The sequence below is a fragment of the Macrobrachium nipponense genome, chromosome 40, assembly GCF_015104395.2.
Source record: "Macrobrachium nipponense isolate FS-2020 chromosome 40, ASM1510439v2, whole genome shotgun sequence".
Taxonomy (NCBI): Eukaryota; Metazoa; Arthropoda; class Malacostraca; order Decapoda; family Palaemonidae; genus Macrobrachium; species Macrobrachium nipponense.
This window is the reverse complement of record NC_061101.1, coordinates 41873854-41892969: the sequence shown is the minus strand read 5'-3', so window position 1 is coordinate 41892969 and position 19116 is coordinate 41873854. Positions and strand designations below refer to the sequence as shown.

At 35.4% G+C, this 19116-nt stretch overlaps 1 protein-coding gene across 1 annotated transcript; it reads right to left on the bottom strand.

Annotated features, from left to right (window-relative positions):
* Positions 1–2835: 2835 nt before the first annotated feature.
* LOC135212348 (uncharacterized) lies at positions 2836–13660 on the bottom strand. The gene is made up of 5 exons (XM_064245749.1): positions 13589–13660; positions 9983–10146; positions 8642–8769; positions 4378–4542; positions 2836–3928 (listed from the first exon to the last, which is right to left on the bottom strand). Exons 2-5 carry the CDS (start codon positions 10064–10066, stop codon positions 3739–3741), a joined length of 567 nt encoding a protein of 188 aa, XP_064101819.1. The 5' UTR covers positions 10067–10146; positions 13589–13660; the 3' UTR covers positions 2836–3738.
* Between the last annotated feature and the right edge of the window lie 5456 nt (positions 13661–19116).

Genomic DNA, 19116 nt, shown 5'->3' with positions numbered 1-19116 from the left:
GAAATGACTTTGTAAGCCTTCCCTAACGTTAGTTTGTTGGCAATGCGCAGAGCTTGGCGGGAAAAATCATATTTTGCTAAACTGGTTTTGAAAACTTTTGCTAAACAATGCTCCCGGAAATATCCAAGTTACTAAACGTGCTAGGAAAATGCAGTTTGTTAAAAGAATGCGATACTACATTCCCAGCTAGGGTATTTCTTGCTTGGCGATAGATAGGCCTAGAAACTATTGCTTGTTAGCATGAGGGCACAGTGGCAAATATATATATATATATATATATAATGTGTGTATTTATATTAAAAGTGAATATATAGAATTGTTCATTTGCTTGTATAAACTGTAGATTACTGATAATTCGACGTAATCACTATTCTTTTAAAAGGAGAATTTTAATTATTTATTTATATATGCGTGTAGATTACTGATCGAAAATGGGAGAAAAAAATATATATAAAAAAAAACTAATATAAAGATGACGGAGAGAAGTCATGGTAAATGCATCAAATAAGAATCCCAAGTAAAGGGGAGAGCAGGACCCACTTAGACAGTGGGTCCTGGGGGAGAGTATAAGCAATAGAAGATACCGCGAAAGAAGGAGACAAATAGAAGTAGAAGAGCCTGATGAAATGAGAGAGAGAGAGAAAGAGAGACTAATTTTCTACCATAAAAGAGAGTAATAGCGTTTTGAAGAAAATTTATTATAGAGCGTAAACGGGGCTTCTGGTGTTAAGGAGTTGAATGCACCCTTGCATCCGACATGTGGGCTTAGTCGCACTAACGGAAGTTACACTTAATATTCTTTCTGATGTTTTCACCTCTCAGTGCCTTCTTTCCTCTTTTATTTTAACTCTTTGATAACTTCATGTTTTTTCTTCTTCATCTTCTTTATTTTGTGGAGTTGCATTTCCATCGCTTGCGTAACATTACGATATATTTTCTTATTGAGCTTTGGGGATGGCAAAGCAACTTAATATGGTATTTGGTTTGATGGACGTAGGCAGCCTTTGTCTCCTTCATCTTTTTTTTTTTTTTTTTTTATTGACAATTCCCAAAGACAACTAAAGAGAGATTTGTAGTGTTTAACCAGAAGAGAAAATTCTAGACCTACCTCTTAATTAAAGGAAGTTAGGTACTACAACAGAAGCGGTAATTACGAAATTGTTTGCTGCCTTCCACTTCCCAATTCTCATAAGTTGTTATATATTTATTTCTCTATTACGTGATGTTATATTTCTTGACATCTGTATCCTTTGTGTTAATGGGTTTTTATTTAGTGCGTAAATTTCAAGGGGAAAGGTATGAAATATATATGCCTACAAATGTCGGGGAACCTAATTTATTCGATGAATCTTTACTTATTTTACCGCGAGAGAGAGAGTGAGATTCATAGTTAATTACCAAGCAAGAGGAAAACATCAAAACTAGTATCAAACAAGTAAATTTATTTGATAAGTAATTGTATATCAACATGTTACAAAACTATGAAAATTAATAAAGAAAAACAATAAATTAAATAACAGGATACATTCAATAAATATAAATAAATTAACAAATACGTTTATCATACTGGCCTGAGAAATCATTACTTTTAAAGTAGAAGTGTTAATCACAAAGATATTAACCAGGAATGTCTTTATAACACTATAATCGTGTATAACAAAGATGATTATTTGTATTAATATAAATTCCATCGTTATTACTACAACGATAGTCTAATCTATCCATGCTAGTCGCAGTTGCGAACTGAGCTAGACACATCTGTCTGGTATTCAACCCATCTGAGGTATGTGACAGTTTGTACAACAGTGCAGTTTCATGTTACATCAACTAAAAGACTGTATGCCTGTTATTGAATATAAAGTTGAAACGTGCATGGACAAAATGCTTTAATTGCATGTAACGTCACTGAAAATGTTTACATATAGATTAGCTACAATGCTTCATTCAAATAAAGCCATCACTGAAACTTGTGGCTGGACCTTAGGCGTCTGGTGGGAGCGGCACTGGCTTCATTTGATAGCCAGGATCGGCGGCCGAAGAACAATAACTAGATTTATATCATAAGACTTACTTGATTGTACGCTCAACGAAGTGAGCAAAAGGCTTCTATGGAAGTATGTGCCGGGCCCTACGAATTTAAGGCAAGCAAGGTGACTATTTTCATATTAATGCAGACACATTGCTCATAAGCTAGATGATAACTATGGCAGTTCTACTAACATTCTATACTTGTTTACAATAGGAAAGTTACACCTGAAAACCTTGAAACGGCATTCAGTTCGAAGTAAACGAAGCAAACAAAAGCATCTGACATGAAAGTAATAGTCTAATTACTAGAAATACAAAGTAGCCTAATATACGTATATATTACAAAAGTGCACATAGATACACAGGCAAATATATACAGGCATAGAAAAACTTACACACACACACACACACACACACACACACACACATATATATATTACATATATTTTATTATATATATATATATATATATATATATATATATATCTATATATATTTATATATATATATATATATCGATATAATTATTTACGTATATATTTACCGTATATATAATATATATAATATATATATTATATATATATATATATAGATATTAGTTATATATATTTATATATATCCGGATTAATCCAAGTGTAACATCCTAGTCACATCATTAGTCCTTGATACTTTCTCCATTTGTTTTTCGTAAAGATGTTCGTAGATTTTTAGTCAGTCGCCGATTTTTCTCATTACGCAAGAAAATAGTTTTTTTGGTCGTAAATTCGGTCAGGGATCAGTGCATTTGGCAGTCTCGTCTTTAATATATATATATATATATATATATATATATATATATATATATATATATATATATATATATATATATATATATATATATACCATGTGTATTAATTTTTTTTATTGTAATCAAACTCATCATAATCAATATAATCGTTTCCTGTCCTTCACTGGTATTTTCAGTTGCTTATTCGGTGAATTACTTTAATCTAAAGTTATATTCACTGTGAGTCACTTCACGTCATATTTATTCTTTTCACTTCAAACACTCACTTCCATGTCATGTCAGGTCCCTTTTTCAGTTATTCTCATTTGAGAGTCACTGTCACAATTGTGGGTGGGATTCATTTTCACTAACCACACATAGTCACTTACGAAATTCATTGTCGGAATGTGTTCACTAAGGACATATGTCAGTTATAAGTTGCGTCAGTTCGGGTATGTGTACCTATTACTTTCACTGTTTTAATGTCATATCGTCTTTTTAATTGTCATTGTCGCTATTATCGTTATAATCACATTTTGTCCATTTTACTTGGTATTGGAAACTTCTTTATTTCATTATGCTCTCTCTCATAATGATGAAGAGACCACGCCCACAAAGCTGCAAGGTTGCCAGATGTTTCCACTGTGAAATGTGAGTCATTTTAAATGTCTTCTGAAAACAAGTAGCAAAGGCTTCACGGACATTTATCGGTCCAGTGATAGTTTTACATAACAAGGAAGATGGTGACTATGATATACCTTAAACTGTTATTTTTTGTTAAAGAAAGCATAAAAGAAATATTCACAGTTCAAAATGATAAAGACCAGATGACTATTTTGGGTGATCTTTCGTCAAACTCACGCGCTACCATTTACAAAACGACTTTCTAGATATCACAGGTGCAATATAAGCAATAACAGAGCTCACCCTGAAATCATTTCCCATTAGGGTTTCTTATGGTAAACCTTCTTCTTCTCAAAATCCATTTTGTTCTTGGAGAGCTTCCCGTTTTTGGAGTAGTTGAAGATGTTGAAGAGGGAGATAGGACAAGAATCGAAATTCCCGCCACATTCTCCCGCCTTGCCGAGTGCAGATGCCTTGTTGTACTCCTCCAAGAAGTTGTCTTCTTTTGGACTGTTTGAGAGAACATTTGAACATTAGAATCCGTCTTTCGAGCCTTCTCTTGAATTAAAGAGCTATTGATAAGAATTAAAGTAATGAATATATTTAAGCAATCACGCTCGTTAAGAGACGTATTTACAGTGGTGTCATAGAGCATGTTTTCTGTCAAGAATCAGTATGTTGTCACACTGTGAATAACGAACAAGGGATTCATTATGAGAAAAAAAAATGGCCTTTTGGTGCAAAGTTTAGCCACAAAGTTTAGAAGATTCCAGAAAGCTAGATGTCTTGTGGAGCATAGTGGCAAAGCTTAAGTCAAGTAGGCCTATTTTTATACTCGTGCGACATCACTGTAAATAATTGTAAATGTAAAAACAACTGAATACTTGTTACAAAGCTTAGCCACGAGACTTAAAATTTTCCAGAGACTAGCTTTCGTGTGACGCAGAATTTAGACTCACGTCAAGAAAGTAGCCAACATTTTCCCTAGGAGATTGAGTTTCTGTATCCTGGTGTGCTGAGCCTCACAGATGAATCTCAGAAGACAAATGCGCCCGTCGACGCCAACCGCTGAGAGGGAAGCAGCCAGCTGCTCGTAAATCGCTTTCTGGTCTTCCGCAAGGCTCCTACGAATTGAACGTTAAGGAAGGGGAGATTGTGAATAAAAATGGAATTATTGCATTGTATGGAAGTGTTAAAGTAAGGTTTTAAGTCTAACCGGTCCTATTACTATAATTTTTAGCTTAAAATCCCAAACATATTCCTAAGGTTATTAGGAGTCATTTGCTCGTGTCTTCCATTGACTTGTATCTGGTGATCACCGTCTTAAGAAAGCCTCTCGACCCGTTGTTGTTCCTCACAGCCTCAATTCTGGCATAACTCTCTTCCAGTCACAACCAACTATGTTTGCTTCTCGGCAAAAAAGTATGTTACGTTTACGTAAAAGGAAAAATAGGAGTATTACCTCTCTAAAAACCAAAATATTAGAGTTTAAAATTAGACCAAAACCTACCACGTTTTCTTCTCGGAATAATAGTTATAAATGTATATATACAATGAAAAACAGGCTCATTATTTCTCTGAAAACATTAAAAATGCTGAGTTTGACGTTCAGTCATGAATATAGTAAAATGGCCCATTTTACTCATTTTCGGTGCTACCAAACTTATTATTGTTTCGATTATAACTACCTACTTAATTCAGCACGTTGAATTAGTTACATATTTAACACCCTACTTGATTAAGCCCTTGCAAAAAGCGTGAGTAACTGAACATGCATCGTCTCATTATTGTATCACGGTACACTCATTCAGACAGATATAGTAATACGATGTTCAGTCTCTCTCTCTCTCTCTCTCTCTCTCTCTCTCTCTCTCTCTCTCTCTCTCTCTCCAAACTTACTGAATAATTCTGCAAATGAAAAGAAAATCGGTTATTGATTAAAATAATAAACTTTTAGGAAAACTACGGAACAATAGGGAATCAATTATTGAATCTGTGTATTTGGAATATATATATAATGCAATTGTAATAGCCACAGTGCCCTCTTTACTTCTTGAATTCTTTGATAAAAAAATTCGAGACGTTAAGAGGGCATTGTGGCTATTACAGTTGTATATGTATTTGGTAAAAAGAGACCAGTAGAATCTGCTCACACACACACACACACACACACATATATATATATATATATATATCTATATATATATATATATATATATATATATATACATATACGTATGTATATAGCGTGCGCCCGTGAATACGTATGTATGTGGTCCTTCTCATTAAGATTAATTCTACACAGCATTATTAATTGGAATAAAGAAGGCATCCACCTCCCAAGGGTATAGCATAACGCCACACAATGACTTGTGTGCATCCAGTTGCCATTCCTCCCTAATGAGAAAACGTGATCAACGCTTCCATCATTCATGGAACGAACGACAAAAGACGATGCAAATGCCAGTGCATGTTTACCCACCCGCACATCACCTTCATTCATCAGTCACATCACGTCACATCTTACTGTACTTTGACGTTACGTAACTCAATGGAAGAAGCCCTGCCTCTCATTTTTGTCGGGACTAATAGGGGGTTCATATGGGTAGCTATGGTTATTAAGCGTCTGTTTCGGGCGTTTTTGATGTGACGGTCACCCCGGTGGCTGCATGCAGGGCCTATTTGTAGGCGGTGTACGCACACACACGTGTATATACGTATATGTATACATATATGTGTGTATGTATGTATACACACACACACACACACACATATATATATATATATATATATATATATATATATATATATATATATTATATATGTGTGTGTGTGTGTGTGTGTGTGTGTGTGTGTGTGTGTGTGTGAAAGAGAGATTCTGTGGTCTAGTCTCGTCCTTTAGTACTCCAGAACCATACAAAGTTTTTGAAGCGATATCTAAATATTCATTAACAACATCAACAACAACAAAAATAATAATAATACCTTTAAATTGTTTTTCTTAGGAAAAATATTCAATTTAATATATAAGCAAAATTGCGCTGTCAAGTTTCTGTAGAAGTTTTCGAAAGAACAGAATGACCTATAATTCCCCCCCTACCGGCCCCCCCCCCACCCCCGCCCCCGCCCCGGGCCCCCGTGTTACCTGAAAAGGCAGACCAGCAATTTCTCGAAGGCAGCGATATAAAAATAGCGGGCCAAAGGTAAACAACAGGCAAGACAGGTAACCCAGCAAACGCTGCCTTTCCCCGTCTTCAGTTTGTTTACTTAGATGAATCTCTGTTCTGGTTGTCTTAACAGATGGGGACTTCTGCCAGCTTATTGGAAAGTTTCCTCAGGAATGTAATTTTTGGAGGTTGCCATGATAAACGAAAGGACCATTTTTTCCGCTGCTGCTACTATTACTACTACTACTACTAATACTACTATTACTACTACTGCTGAGTCTGTTCTGGTCGTCGTAACAGGAGTAGACTTCTGTCAGTTTATTGAGCAGTTTCTTCAGGAATGTAATATTTGGAGTCTGCTATGAAAAAAAGTAATGACTATTATTTTACGCTGTTATTACTGCTACTACTACTACTACTACTACTACTTTACTTTTATGTTAGAAGAGCCCGTACCCCTGGTTTCTCACTGCAGTGATAAAATCAAATCTGTTTATCTAAATACTTCATTAACAGCCCGATGAAAATAGCCATCCAACAAGCGTTAAATAACTCTACACCCTTGAGAACATCCCTACTGCTACTGCTACTGTTAGTACTTCTACTGCTGCTGCCTTTTGACTTAAGAACCAAGGTACTGTCGCTATTCATGACACCGAAATGGGCCATGACCCGCGTCAGTGTTATCGTTAAGTTTGATATAATCTTCCCAGGAAAGCGTGATACCTTTTCATAATATTTAAGCAGCACCACATAAAATTATAATAGGTTTTTGAACGGGTAGGGCCATGCTTGAGATCCTAACTTAGTACTGGTTGCTCAAAGATAATGAGTCAGTGCCATCATGAAGATAGCTGAGCATCTCCTTCCCACACACAGAAAATGAAACTGATTAAATTATGTGCAACGGTGAAGTTCTAAAATCGGGCACAAGATTTTTCTAAAGGCTTTCTCAATAATAGACGATCGGCAGAAATCGCCTTATCAAAGCAGGTATCACTAAGTTCAGAGAGATGTGACAGTAAAATTGAATATAATGTTAGATATTTGTGATTATTAAGGAACATTGGGCGTTTCGCTTTATTAGGTTTTCATAAGTATCTAGTATCTACTACTACTATTATCATTATCATCAAAACAAACATTAAAAACTAAATTTTTATATCAACAAGTAAAAACTTACTGAAAGTCACTTAAACCAAAGGGAATCACCCTACCTGCTATTACCAATGACGAACCGTTTTCTCTGGGGACCTTTGAGACTGTGGTAGCTATTGAAAGGTCTGTGCGCGCTAGAGGAGGAGGAGGAGGAACCACCAGAATGACCAGTGTATGATCCGGAGCTTCCAGTATGATCGCTGTATGAGCCATAACTTCCATATGGGCTCTCATAAGGTCCATAACTTCCAGAATGATCATTGTGCGTTTGGAAAACTCCGAAATGACTTCCGTAATCGTTGTCATGAGATCCGTAACTTCCGTAACCACCGCCGGTAGTATCTGGCGGTCCGTAATAACTTCCGTAAGGCGAATAGTCACTATCATAGTCACTCCAGGGTAGCTCATCCTCATAGTCTGCTGGATTGACATCGCCAAAGAGGGTGTCCAGGAAGAACAAGGTTCTGAACAAGAAACCGGTGTTGCCCAGAACGCGTCCTGTCGTACCCAAGATAGGAGTGTTGCAGTAACCCTCGATGAGGAAAATACCTCGTGTTGATGCAGCCATCTTGGTGTCTAAGTCTTACTCAGATACTGTATGTGGATATCTTTAATTTCAACTTCTTCTTTCTTCTTCAGATAGAATATTTATGCTCCTTTCTTTTCAGTCTATTTGTTGATCCCACAACAAACACGGGGTTTCTTCATGTTCTTCTCTTTCCAGATTATTTATAGATCGTAGCACCTCATATAGAGTTTCTTATTGTCTAAAATTCTTATGTCTACGTTGCTGTCGATCAGTGATGCCACTAGCCGAGGGAATCAGCTGCTCAGTGCAGGATCTGTTGGAAAAGAAGAAATCAACACTGTCTGGCTTTGCAAAAACATGACGAACTACCTGGCTTTATCTGGTTTGCCCTTTTTCCCAAAGACTTGGGTCAAGTCAATGGCTGCTCTGAAGACAAAGACGATGGTCGTTGCCAGTTCCGCCATGTCAGTGTTTTTCACAACTATCGGAAGGTTCAGCTGGAAATGGGGAGAGAGCACAATGCCAGAATAGCATTTGAGATGCATTAAGAGCTTATTTTACTACTACCTCATTCACATTCAAAATTGCTCTTTTCAGAATTTTCAAAGCTGAGAGATAAGATAAAAAAAACATCGTTCTTAACTGTTGACCTAACTGGTATATGCATCGTATTGTAGATTTATGCCCTAGCTTTATATAAATTTACTTCCAATAATGACTGTTGGTAATGGTGGGAAAGAGATGGAAGCCTGGTGAAATAGATTAGCTAGACCTGCACTTGGAAAAAAATTCATGATATATGTATGCCCTAACTTTATATAAATTCCTTTTCAATAACAGCTGTTGGTAATGGCTACAAAGAGTTGTAAGCCTGGTAAACCAATTTAGCTAAACTTCAAGTTGGAGAAATTTTATGGCTATGGAAGAATGATAATGAATTCTCCGGTAAACATGAAAGCAAAACCTGGATGCCAGTTTTTGTTGATATTAAAATGAATCTTCATAGCCCACATCATTATCGATAGCGTTAATGAATTTAAATAAAGTGTGCTTCCTCCTCAGATATCCCAATGGATTCTGATTTTGTCTAGAATTTGATCTTTTCAAAGAAAAGGAGAAAACTAATTTACGATCGTTATGAAATGATAAGCATAAGGATAACTGTTGTATAGACTAGAGATAACAAAGAAAAGGCAAATGTCACCATAAGCATATGTGTGTGTGTGTGTGTGTGTGTGTGTCTATATATATATTATATATATATATATATATATATATATATATATATATATATATATATATATATATATAAGAGAGCTAACTGACGTTACAGCTGAAGTTTCAGGAAAGGATTGATGTGGAGGTAGTACACCTTGCCAGGCAAATTCAAAGGAGAGGGAGAGAGAAAGAAAAAGAGACACTGCTTGACTTTCGCTACTCTATAATCTACTGGTCACTTTCTGCCAGATACATAATTATGTAGCTGTAATGACCACAATTGACGTCTCAACTTTTCAGTTTCTTTTGGATACATATAAATAGTATATATATATATATATATATATATATATATATATATATATATATATAGATATATATATATATGCATAAAACGTCATGTCGGCATGTTTATCTATTCTTTTGTTTTGAATAATTTATCTAACTCTATAGCTACAAGAAACATTGTATCTTCTTGATGAATTTACCCACCTGGTTTTCGATGAACCAAGTCTGTCCGGTGTGCAGCGAGATGCTCTCTCCGGAGATTATATCAAAAGTTCGTGGCATTGACATCTTTCTTGATTTTGCCTCTTCCTTTTTATTGTTAATCTTCTTCTTCTTCTTCTTTCAACCTCCTCTTCTCCCCGTTTGCCCTGTGAAGTAAGCAGGGTGTATTTTAGGCATGGCAGCTACCTATCTAAAGCCATCTCAAACGAAGAATGACGAGGGAAAGAGTAATAACCAAGTACAAACAGACAAAGAAAAATAAAAGAAAACAATAAGCAATTCACTACACGAACAAGAATGTCGTGAATTGTATAAAGAACACGCGTGTCCCACCGGAACATATGAGTATTATCGCAATTTTAAAGAAAAAAATATACCATTATTACTTCCTATGGAGGTTTGGGGAAATCCGATATCGCATTATTCCCATAGTCATGAGAGTCTTATACTATACAATGAAGTTTAATCTTTAGCGTATCTGTCTTTCAAGGAATACCATTATGACCTATGCAGTATATTGGACATACGGTTGACTGTTGTCAGTCGACTGAGGTAACAACTAGGGCAACATCCCGAAGGACTTTCTAAGACCAGGGGGGTGAACACTCTCTGGAGCCACCCTTCTTGAAAGGAAATTATATATATGTATATATTTAATAGTGATGTAGTTTTCCTATGTAATCTGTCTTACATAATTCGGTATCTGAATTTAACAAATACATAGGTTCATCGTATAGACCTACGTACGGAAGTTCTTGAGTAAATTCGTAGTTCCACAAAGGACGGGAAATCCTTTATTTCTGATTGCTCACGGGAACGTCAGCTGTCAGTCGAGTTCAGCAAATGTTACAGATTCAAAATAAGAAGGTACGTAAATGGCAAAGTCTACGCTACAAGTTCATTCTGTGATTTATGACATTTATTTTCTAGACTTGTATATAATTTTCTTATAGTTCATACCAACTTCCCTTACCTATTGTAGCAACTCTTTTGTGTTGTCTGATAAGTGTCTACAATACCTCAAGTATCTTCATCACCAATTAAATGAATACTTGAACTACTCTTTCATCTAACACCAAGAACGCATACTGCTTATTAACCTACCGAATCAAAAGACCTGCCCTATGCTCTTTCTTAATCATACAAGGAACTGCCTTGTGCATTTTCCCTCCGGACCACATATGAGAGTTAAACTCGCTACACAAGGAAAGTGTCTCGTTTTATGGCGTCTTCTCATCACTCAGTGAAGCATCTCTTGCTCTTGACATCCCAGCCAAACAAGGAACTGATTTATGCCTTAACCATTCAAGGAGGAAGTAGCCCTCCCTTTTTTATCTCTTCGCCAAACGGATTGCGTGTTACTATTAAGTTCCTTACCATCCAAGGAGGTGGTAGTGCTACTTACTTCCTAAGAACAAAAGTTCCTTGCGTTGCTTATTCTGAATAACCAATGAACCTTGTTACTGACTTCCGAACTCGGTATGGCAGTACCTCGTCCTATATGTTTCCAAAATAACCAAGGAAATAACTCGTTCTAACAACTTGAAGAACTAAATTGACCTCAAAGGTGGTTCTTCCGAGAATTCACTTCAAAGGCAGCCCAGCCCTTCACAATTGAGTCTTTCTATTCGAACTCGACAGCCGTCTCGAATACTGGGACTTCTTAACCACTACTTCAGATTGTCAGAAAAGATCATTTTTCTTCTTCTTCTTCACCAAGATTCAGTAATGCTTCAGCAATTCTTTTCCTTTGCAGTTTAGTGTATAAATGTTTAGCGCGCTTTGATAAAAAAAAAAAAAGTTGGTGCGCTTGATAATGGTAAGGCTTTTTATATGAGAAAGGTACTAAAAAATATAATGATTCAAATTTTCACCTTTTCTTTCTCATTTTATCATACAAGACCTTTGTTAGATTTAGATTCACTTCCAGAATATATCTTTTTATCAATGACGAGAATCGTTTCTATTGGCAGATCACTTAGGCGAAGGGAAATAATAAAGGTACATTAATATCTTGACAAAGAATAAGAATACTGATTAATCTCAAAAGATCGAGGTTGTTTTTATAAATATGATTAAGGAAAGCCTTACAGATATGAATATCCAACAAACGTGTACACTTATATGTTTCGCAATCACATTCGACTAACAAAACCCAAAGAGATAACCGAATGAAATATCTTACTTTCACCATCATTTCACAACGGCTATGCTCATCACTGCTTTTCATTTAGCAGGCAAATGAACGCGACATTATCCCTAATGAACGCACTTTCATTAACAAATCATTACTAATTGAGTAACCGACCGCCAGGCCAGGAATTCCTTCCTCCTTCTACGGCGACTTCCCGCCGCTTTCTCACACTCATGAACGCTACCCTGTACTTGCATTTCGTCTCGCCTGATGATTATCATGACTTCATCATGATCACTGTGACTTCATCCCATACTTATCAACTGTTGGTTGGGATTATTCCGTCCATATGAGCTACTCCGTCGGTTGTTAAGTAAGTTGTCTTCATGAATTCGGGTGAATTGCTTATGATGTTATCAGTTTCGTAAATAAAGGTTTCTCTCATGAGAGGTGCCATGATTTTGATAAGTAATATTATGTTTCTGTTTCTGTTGGATGAGGCAACATATTTTCACCGCAGACACAATCAAGCACAGGTGTATGCACACGAATAATAGTACAGGTAAATGATTTCGGTTTATATATATATATATATATATATATATATATATATATATATATATATATCATATAGATATTAATAAGTAACAATATATATATATATATATATATATATATATATATATATATATATATATATATATATATATATATATACGAATGTGTTAGGTACTCTGGTGAAGACTACATAGATTTCCTAGTTAATTTAGGAATTATACCTGTTCCAGGTTATTTTAGCAATCAAATAGCAGTTATGCCGTATTTGACAAGTTTATTAAACATCTAATACTATATTATTTACTGAACTGCTTACTAATAATATTCAAAACTGAGGTGCAGTGATTATTTAATTTATAATGCGATTATATTCTTCATCCAATCGCAAATGCTGGAATGACTTGATGCAAGCTTATCCTGCTTTTTTCGTCTCTTTTATTTATTTTTTTTATCCTCACTAATGATTGATAAAAGAACATTTATATAATTTTCATGATTATTACGAAACACTTATCCAATGAAATTAATACACTTGCAGCAAATCAGAATTCGCGTTCTACAGACTGTCTCATGTTATTCAAATGATGGTCATCGAATATAACTGCAAAAATTCACCTCATATACATTTAGATAGCTGTCTAATATTTACTCAGTTCCAACTGAATTATGGGTACAACGCCGAAGATTATCTCTGACGAAACTATGTGGTCTCAAGTAAACACAAACATACACACACACACATATATATGTATGCATTATACATGTATATGTGTGGTATATATATATATATATATATATATAGATATATATATATATGTATATATATCTATATATCTATATATATATATATATATATATATACATATATATTAAATGATAAAAAGGTGTAAGCTCACCAGAATATAACGAGAAAGAATAATTACGAAGAACAGATCGACAGAGGCCCCGTCCACACTTCCTGATCCTGTAGATACACTGTATATGACCCTTTGCTACAAGTGTCAGACCTTAATAATACCAGCGGTGCCCTTGGCCACGCCCACCGCTCGTGACGTCACTGACAGGTCACTACTCAACATGTGGCTTGCCTCCCCTTGGCTCCGCCCACTCGTGAGTCTCGTCGTGTTGTGTCGTCCAACCCAATATTTAGAACGAGACACGCGAGGAATATTTTGTCAGTATTGTACAGCTTCCTAAGGTATTGTACAGGGATATATAATATGTGGGTCAGTTGTAACGGATGTGTCCGTTAAGTTATTCCATCACGTTTCTCCTTCAGCTGACGAGAGGCAGATCTCTTAATATTGATGAATAAATAGACTTCGATGGGAAGTGTTGCTTGTAACTGCTTGGCCGCGATGCGTCGTAGATAAGAAGCACCTGCAATGATTCATTCCGTTTCGTTTCTCATTCACAGTCCCCTGAGAGCAATAGAGTCATTTTGAGTTTCGTTCGTATCTCTACGCGTTCTCCAGGTTTTTGTGCTGTGTTTTTGAGATTATTTTGCAAAGGGCTGAAGATCCCAGGACAGATATATGACAAATTATATTTCAGAAGGAAGTACCGAACATAATTGTGATTGGGATGCCAGTATATAAAGATATATGCAAATGTGCATTCAGCAAGTGGCTCGGTGCATCCCGCCCACAAACACAAACGCACACGTATGCACATATACACATGTAAATATAGATTATATTATAATGATAGATTAATTTTAAAAAGGCGCTTAATTCAAATTATTAACTTCAGATATACTAGGTATATGAAGTAGTACAACGTAAATCACCATCTCTTGACAGCAAGATTCAGGAATGTACATGTGCAATATGTGAAAATCAAAGAGTTGGGCACGTAAACTTATGTGTGTGTGTGTGAGGTCATTAAATGTGTCAGTGGCCTTTTGAGGCCCATTATGACCTATTTCCGCTGGCCCCAAGAAGCTGAGTATTGATAACACGTGGTTTTCCAGGCTTTAAAACTTTCTAGATTTCTGTTTTTTTCCATATTTTTGTCATTTTATCTTCTTTTAAGAAAGAGTTTCAACTTCACCATACGTCATCTCCCACCCTTACCCCTGTCTGCCAACCCCCGCCCCCAACCCCTCATTTTTTCTGTTCTGGAAGACCGGAGCAAAAAAACTACATTTGGCCAGACTTGTCTGTCTTTTTTTTTTCATGTTAAAAAAAAATAAAAATCGTTCAGGTTGTTGTGAATAAAACAAGAATTTTATAATTTAGATAAATATAATTTTGTTTCAGAGCAAATGGACCACGTTCGCGGAAAAATCATAGTCTCCGTCTCATTCAGCAGGAGTTGATCTCCCATCCATGAATTGTCATAAAGTGATAAAACTAAACAATAAAAGAAAATAAAAATAAAATCTATTTTTGCTCCATTCTTGTTAGTCCCTTTTCTCCTGTCCTTCCCCAAGGTACTCAGGTATACACCGTAATTAAGTAGATAATGTAATTAGTACACTAATGAAAGTCTGCTCGCCGTTGATTGAATAATTGATGGAAATTGGCCTGGTATCAGAGCATCTGATTTAAAGGATACAGGTGCCTGTGCGTAATCATACACACACACACTCACACTCACGCACATGGGCATGCTAATGGATGGCAGGTGAGCGTAATACTACTACACCATCGGGACGAATTATATATATATATATCTATATATATATATATTAGTAATATATAATATAATATATATATATATATATAGGATATATATTATAATATACATATATATAGGTATAGAATATATATGTATATAGACATATCCAGATATATGGTATATATTTTATGTTTATATTTTTACTAATACATACTGTATAATATATTTATATATATTATATAATATAATACGATATATATAGATATAATATATACCATATCTATGTATAATATTTACGATAGATATAAATACGATATGAGAGAGAGATATATATATAAACATAATATGAATAATACATTTACTATATATATATAGATATACATAATAATGTATTATAGATATTATATACATATATATATATCTATACATATAGATAATATGTGTAATATTATTATGTTTATATATTTTATCATACATATGTAAATCTATTCTACTTAATATAATAATCCCTAACATGAATATGAACAACAAAGATTATTAACAGAATCAGATAAGATTCAAGGTGTAGATCCCTGATACTGTCGCTGGAACGGACGTGTATCCAGCAGCCCCATCCCGGAGACCAAGGCTATGTATGGAACTTCCTTCTGTCTCCAGGGTTGTGGTGAGTGCGGCACTGGGTCACATACAGGCCCGAGAGACCGATTGTGATTGCGCTAATGGACCTTAGTCTTCCATACGTCGTCCCTTTGGACGATTTCCCTTTACTCATCTTCCATTTAGTTTTTCATTTACTTTTGCGCAGCATGTCTCAAAGTGCGTCAAAGATAAAAAAAATCCCTTTCGTAAAAGGAAAAAATCCCCTACGTAAAACATAAAGATCCCTTTCGTTAAACAAAAGATCCCTTTCGTTAAACAAAAGTTCCCTTTCGTAAACACAAAGATCTCGGTACGTAAAACAAAAATATCCCTTACGTGAAACAAAAAGATCCTTTACAAACAATAAAAAGATCTACGCAAAACAGAAAGATCCCTTACGTGAAACAAAATGGTCCCTTAAGTAAAATGAAAAGATGTAGGTAAAACAAAAAAAGATATCTTACGTCAAATAAAAAGTTCTCCTACGTAAAACAAAAAATTCGTCCTCGTGCAACCCAAATCAACAAAGTATGTAAGTGCCACACTAGAGGTAACTGGAATTCCTCTCTTCCGTTCTCTCATAGTAAATGGATCAGTAGTCCATTGTATCACCAATAGCGCTTGAAAAGATAATTGATGCGTTAGGCCCACTCAAAAGAGAGGAAGCATTTCAATCGGCAGATGTGGAATGTTGTCCACCAGAAAGAAAACACGACGCCGAGAGAAACTTCTTACCGAAAATGGGCCAGAATTCAATGGTTTAGGGATGGTCGTCATCATATTGTAGATGATTGTGTGCGCCTGCGGGGTAGATTTCAGAGTTCTCTCTTTCTTTTATATCGAAGATATGGAAACGTTGATTTATAAAGGAGGGTCTTTCTTGCACAGGGACGGAAAGATAAACAACTTTGGTTTGTTTCTTATTCTTTCAAGTAACTGGAAAGGAACTATAAAATAAATGGGAAGGATTAAGTAACACTAGAAGACAGACTTTAACTCCTGGGTGCAACTTTTGGGATCGAAATAAATGACAGGGAATATAGGTCATAGGTCGTTTGATGCCATTTAACAGGTCAACGTATCTGGAAGTAACTTTCGTCTAATGCATAAAAATATACATGCAACAGAGAGCAATTGCAAATATAACTTTTATGTTTTTGTGGGTCCTAACATTCACTTCCGTGGCGTTTTGTAGTACAAAGGAGGGGAAAACGGCGATTTCCTCTCGAGCAGAAATTCCGGTGATGGTCCACAAAAGAAGAAGAGGAGAAAAGAAAAAGAAAATGCAGTTGACAGAATGAATGGAAGGTTTTTTTTTTTTTAATGTATGGTTGATTTTCCAGTTCCTGCCGCCCCCAGGAAATGTTTACTACAGGAAGTAGGCCCTCTGTGCTCTGAAAACATTGATTTTTGTTGTTTATTCATCGACATTTGTTATCACTGTATATTAAAATATGATAGATTCATATTTAATTAATACGTCAAATTGATCGATTCGCGTAAAGTGGCGACGTGGCAATTACTCTCGCCGATTCTGTTATGCAAAGATTAGGTTTAAATCTTTTTGTATAGAAATTTTACCTTCGAGAGGCGACTCCAGACGGAGCTACCCTTTTCGTTACTAGTAAGTATTTTTAAATTAGTTTTTTTTTTATCAAGGCTGCGAACGAGTATAGGTCGACTAACCACTTGACCACTAGATACTTAGTTCTGCACTATGTGTGTGTGTGTGTGTGTGTGTGTATTCATGTATATCCTGTATACTATACATTTATTCATTTATCATTCATTAGCCAAGCTGGGACATCAGAATGCTATGAACCAAAGGTCTTCAAGACGGACAGCAAGCCAGTACGAAAATCAGAAAATATAGAAGTAAAGACTAAAATAGATTAGACGGTTAACAAAGAGGTACAACTAAGATTAAAGAAATTCTTCTATGAAATGGAAAAAATGTGAATAGGGCTATAAAAAGACTATTCCACTTTTAGATACTGATCCTCACGCAAACAGTAAAACTTAGATTTGACTCTATGTAGGTACAGACGTACTCGACGGCAACTACTGCTTTGGAAAGATCTGAATACCAAGGATGATTAGAATTATGACATGTATTAAACACGCACAATGAACAAATCGAACGATAGTTCCGATTAATACTAGATCTTGGATAAAGAATTTTAAGGAACTTTAGTTTTTGTCCAGCAATTGAAGATGTGAGTTAGCTGCTGAAGACCAATCACAGCAATATCGAAAATGGCTGAATGAAAGAATAAAAGCATTTCCTCCTCGCGATAGGTGGGTCTTCAAAAACCTTGAAAGACCTTTCCAATAATCAATTTTTTATCATTACTTAAAAGAAATTGGTAATCCAAAGGTCTTGCCCGGTAGGACCCAATATTATATATATATATATTATATATATATATATATATATATATATATATATATATATATATATATATATATATATATATATTATTATATATATATGTGTGTGTGTATGTGTGTGCCTGTGGTGATCATCACATGAAAATGAAAGAAGTAGGTACCAAGACTTCAACTTTTATTCCGAAGTAAGTCTGGCTCACTCCTCATGTGAGGATCTCTTATGTACTCCATCCACGGAACCATTGTGGAATTACAAGATATATATATATATATATATATATATATATATATATATATATATATATATATATATATATATATATATACAGTCTACAGCGATACGGTAGATGACATGTTTCCATATTATATTCACGTGCTTGTGCAATTATTCGAAGTCGTTTAAAATCACCCAGTACGTATTCTGGCTCTTCGTTCAACCTTGTCTGCAATATTGGAGCTACAAAGGAATCCTGTCCCAAACAGTAGACTCACTGATCCGTTGTAATGGAAAAAAGAGATGGTGTACTAATCCCCTTTATCATATTATGACAGATTGCGTAGGAGAATCAGGAACGCTATTAACCTGTTATTGTGTTTTGTTTGTGTCACTTTGAGTTCCCTTGTTCCATTTCCTAGACATTTCAGCTTACCGCCTTTGACTGCTCTCCTTTCTCTTATTTTCCTGCAGGATTGACCAAATGCCTGAATGGTCTGCTGAATGAAAAATATTTAAAGCTGGAATGAAACATATTTTTACTCACTTTATGAGAAG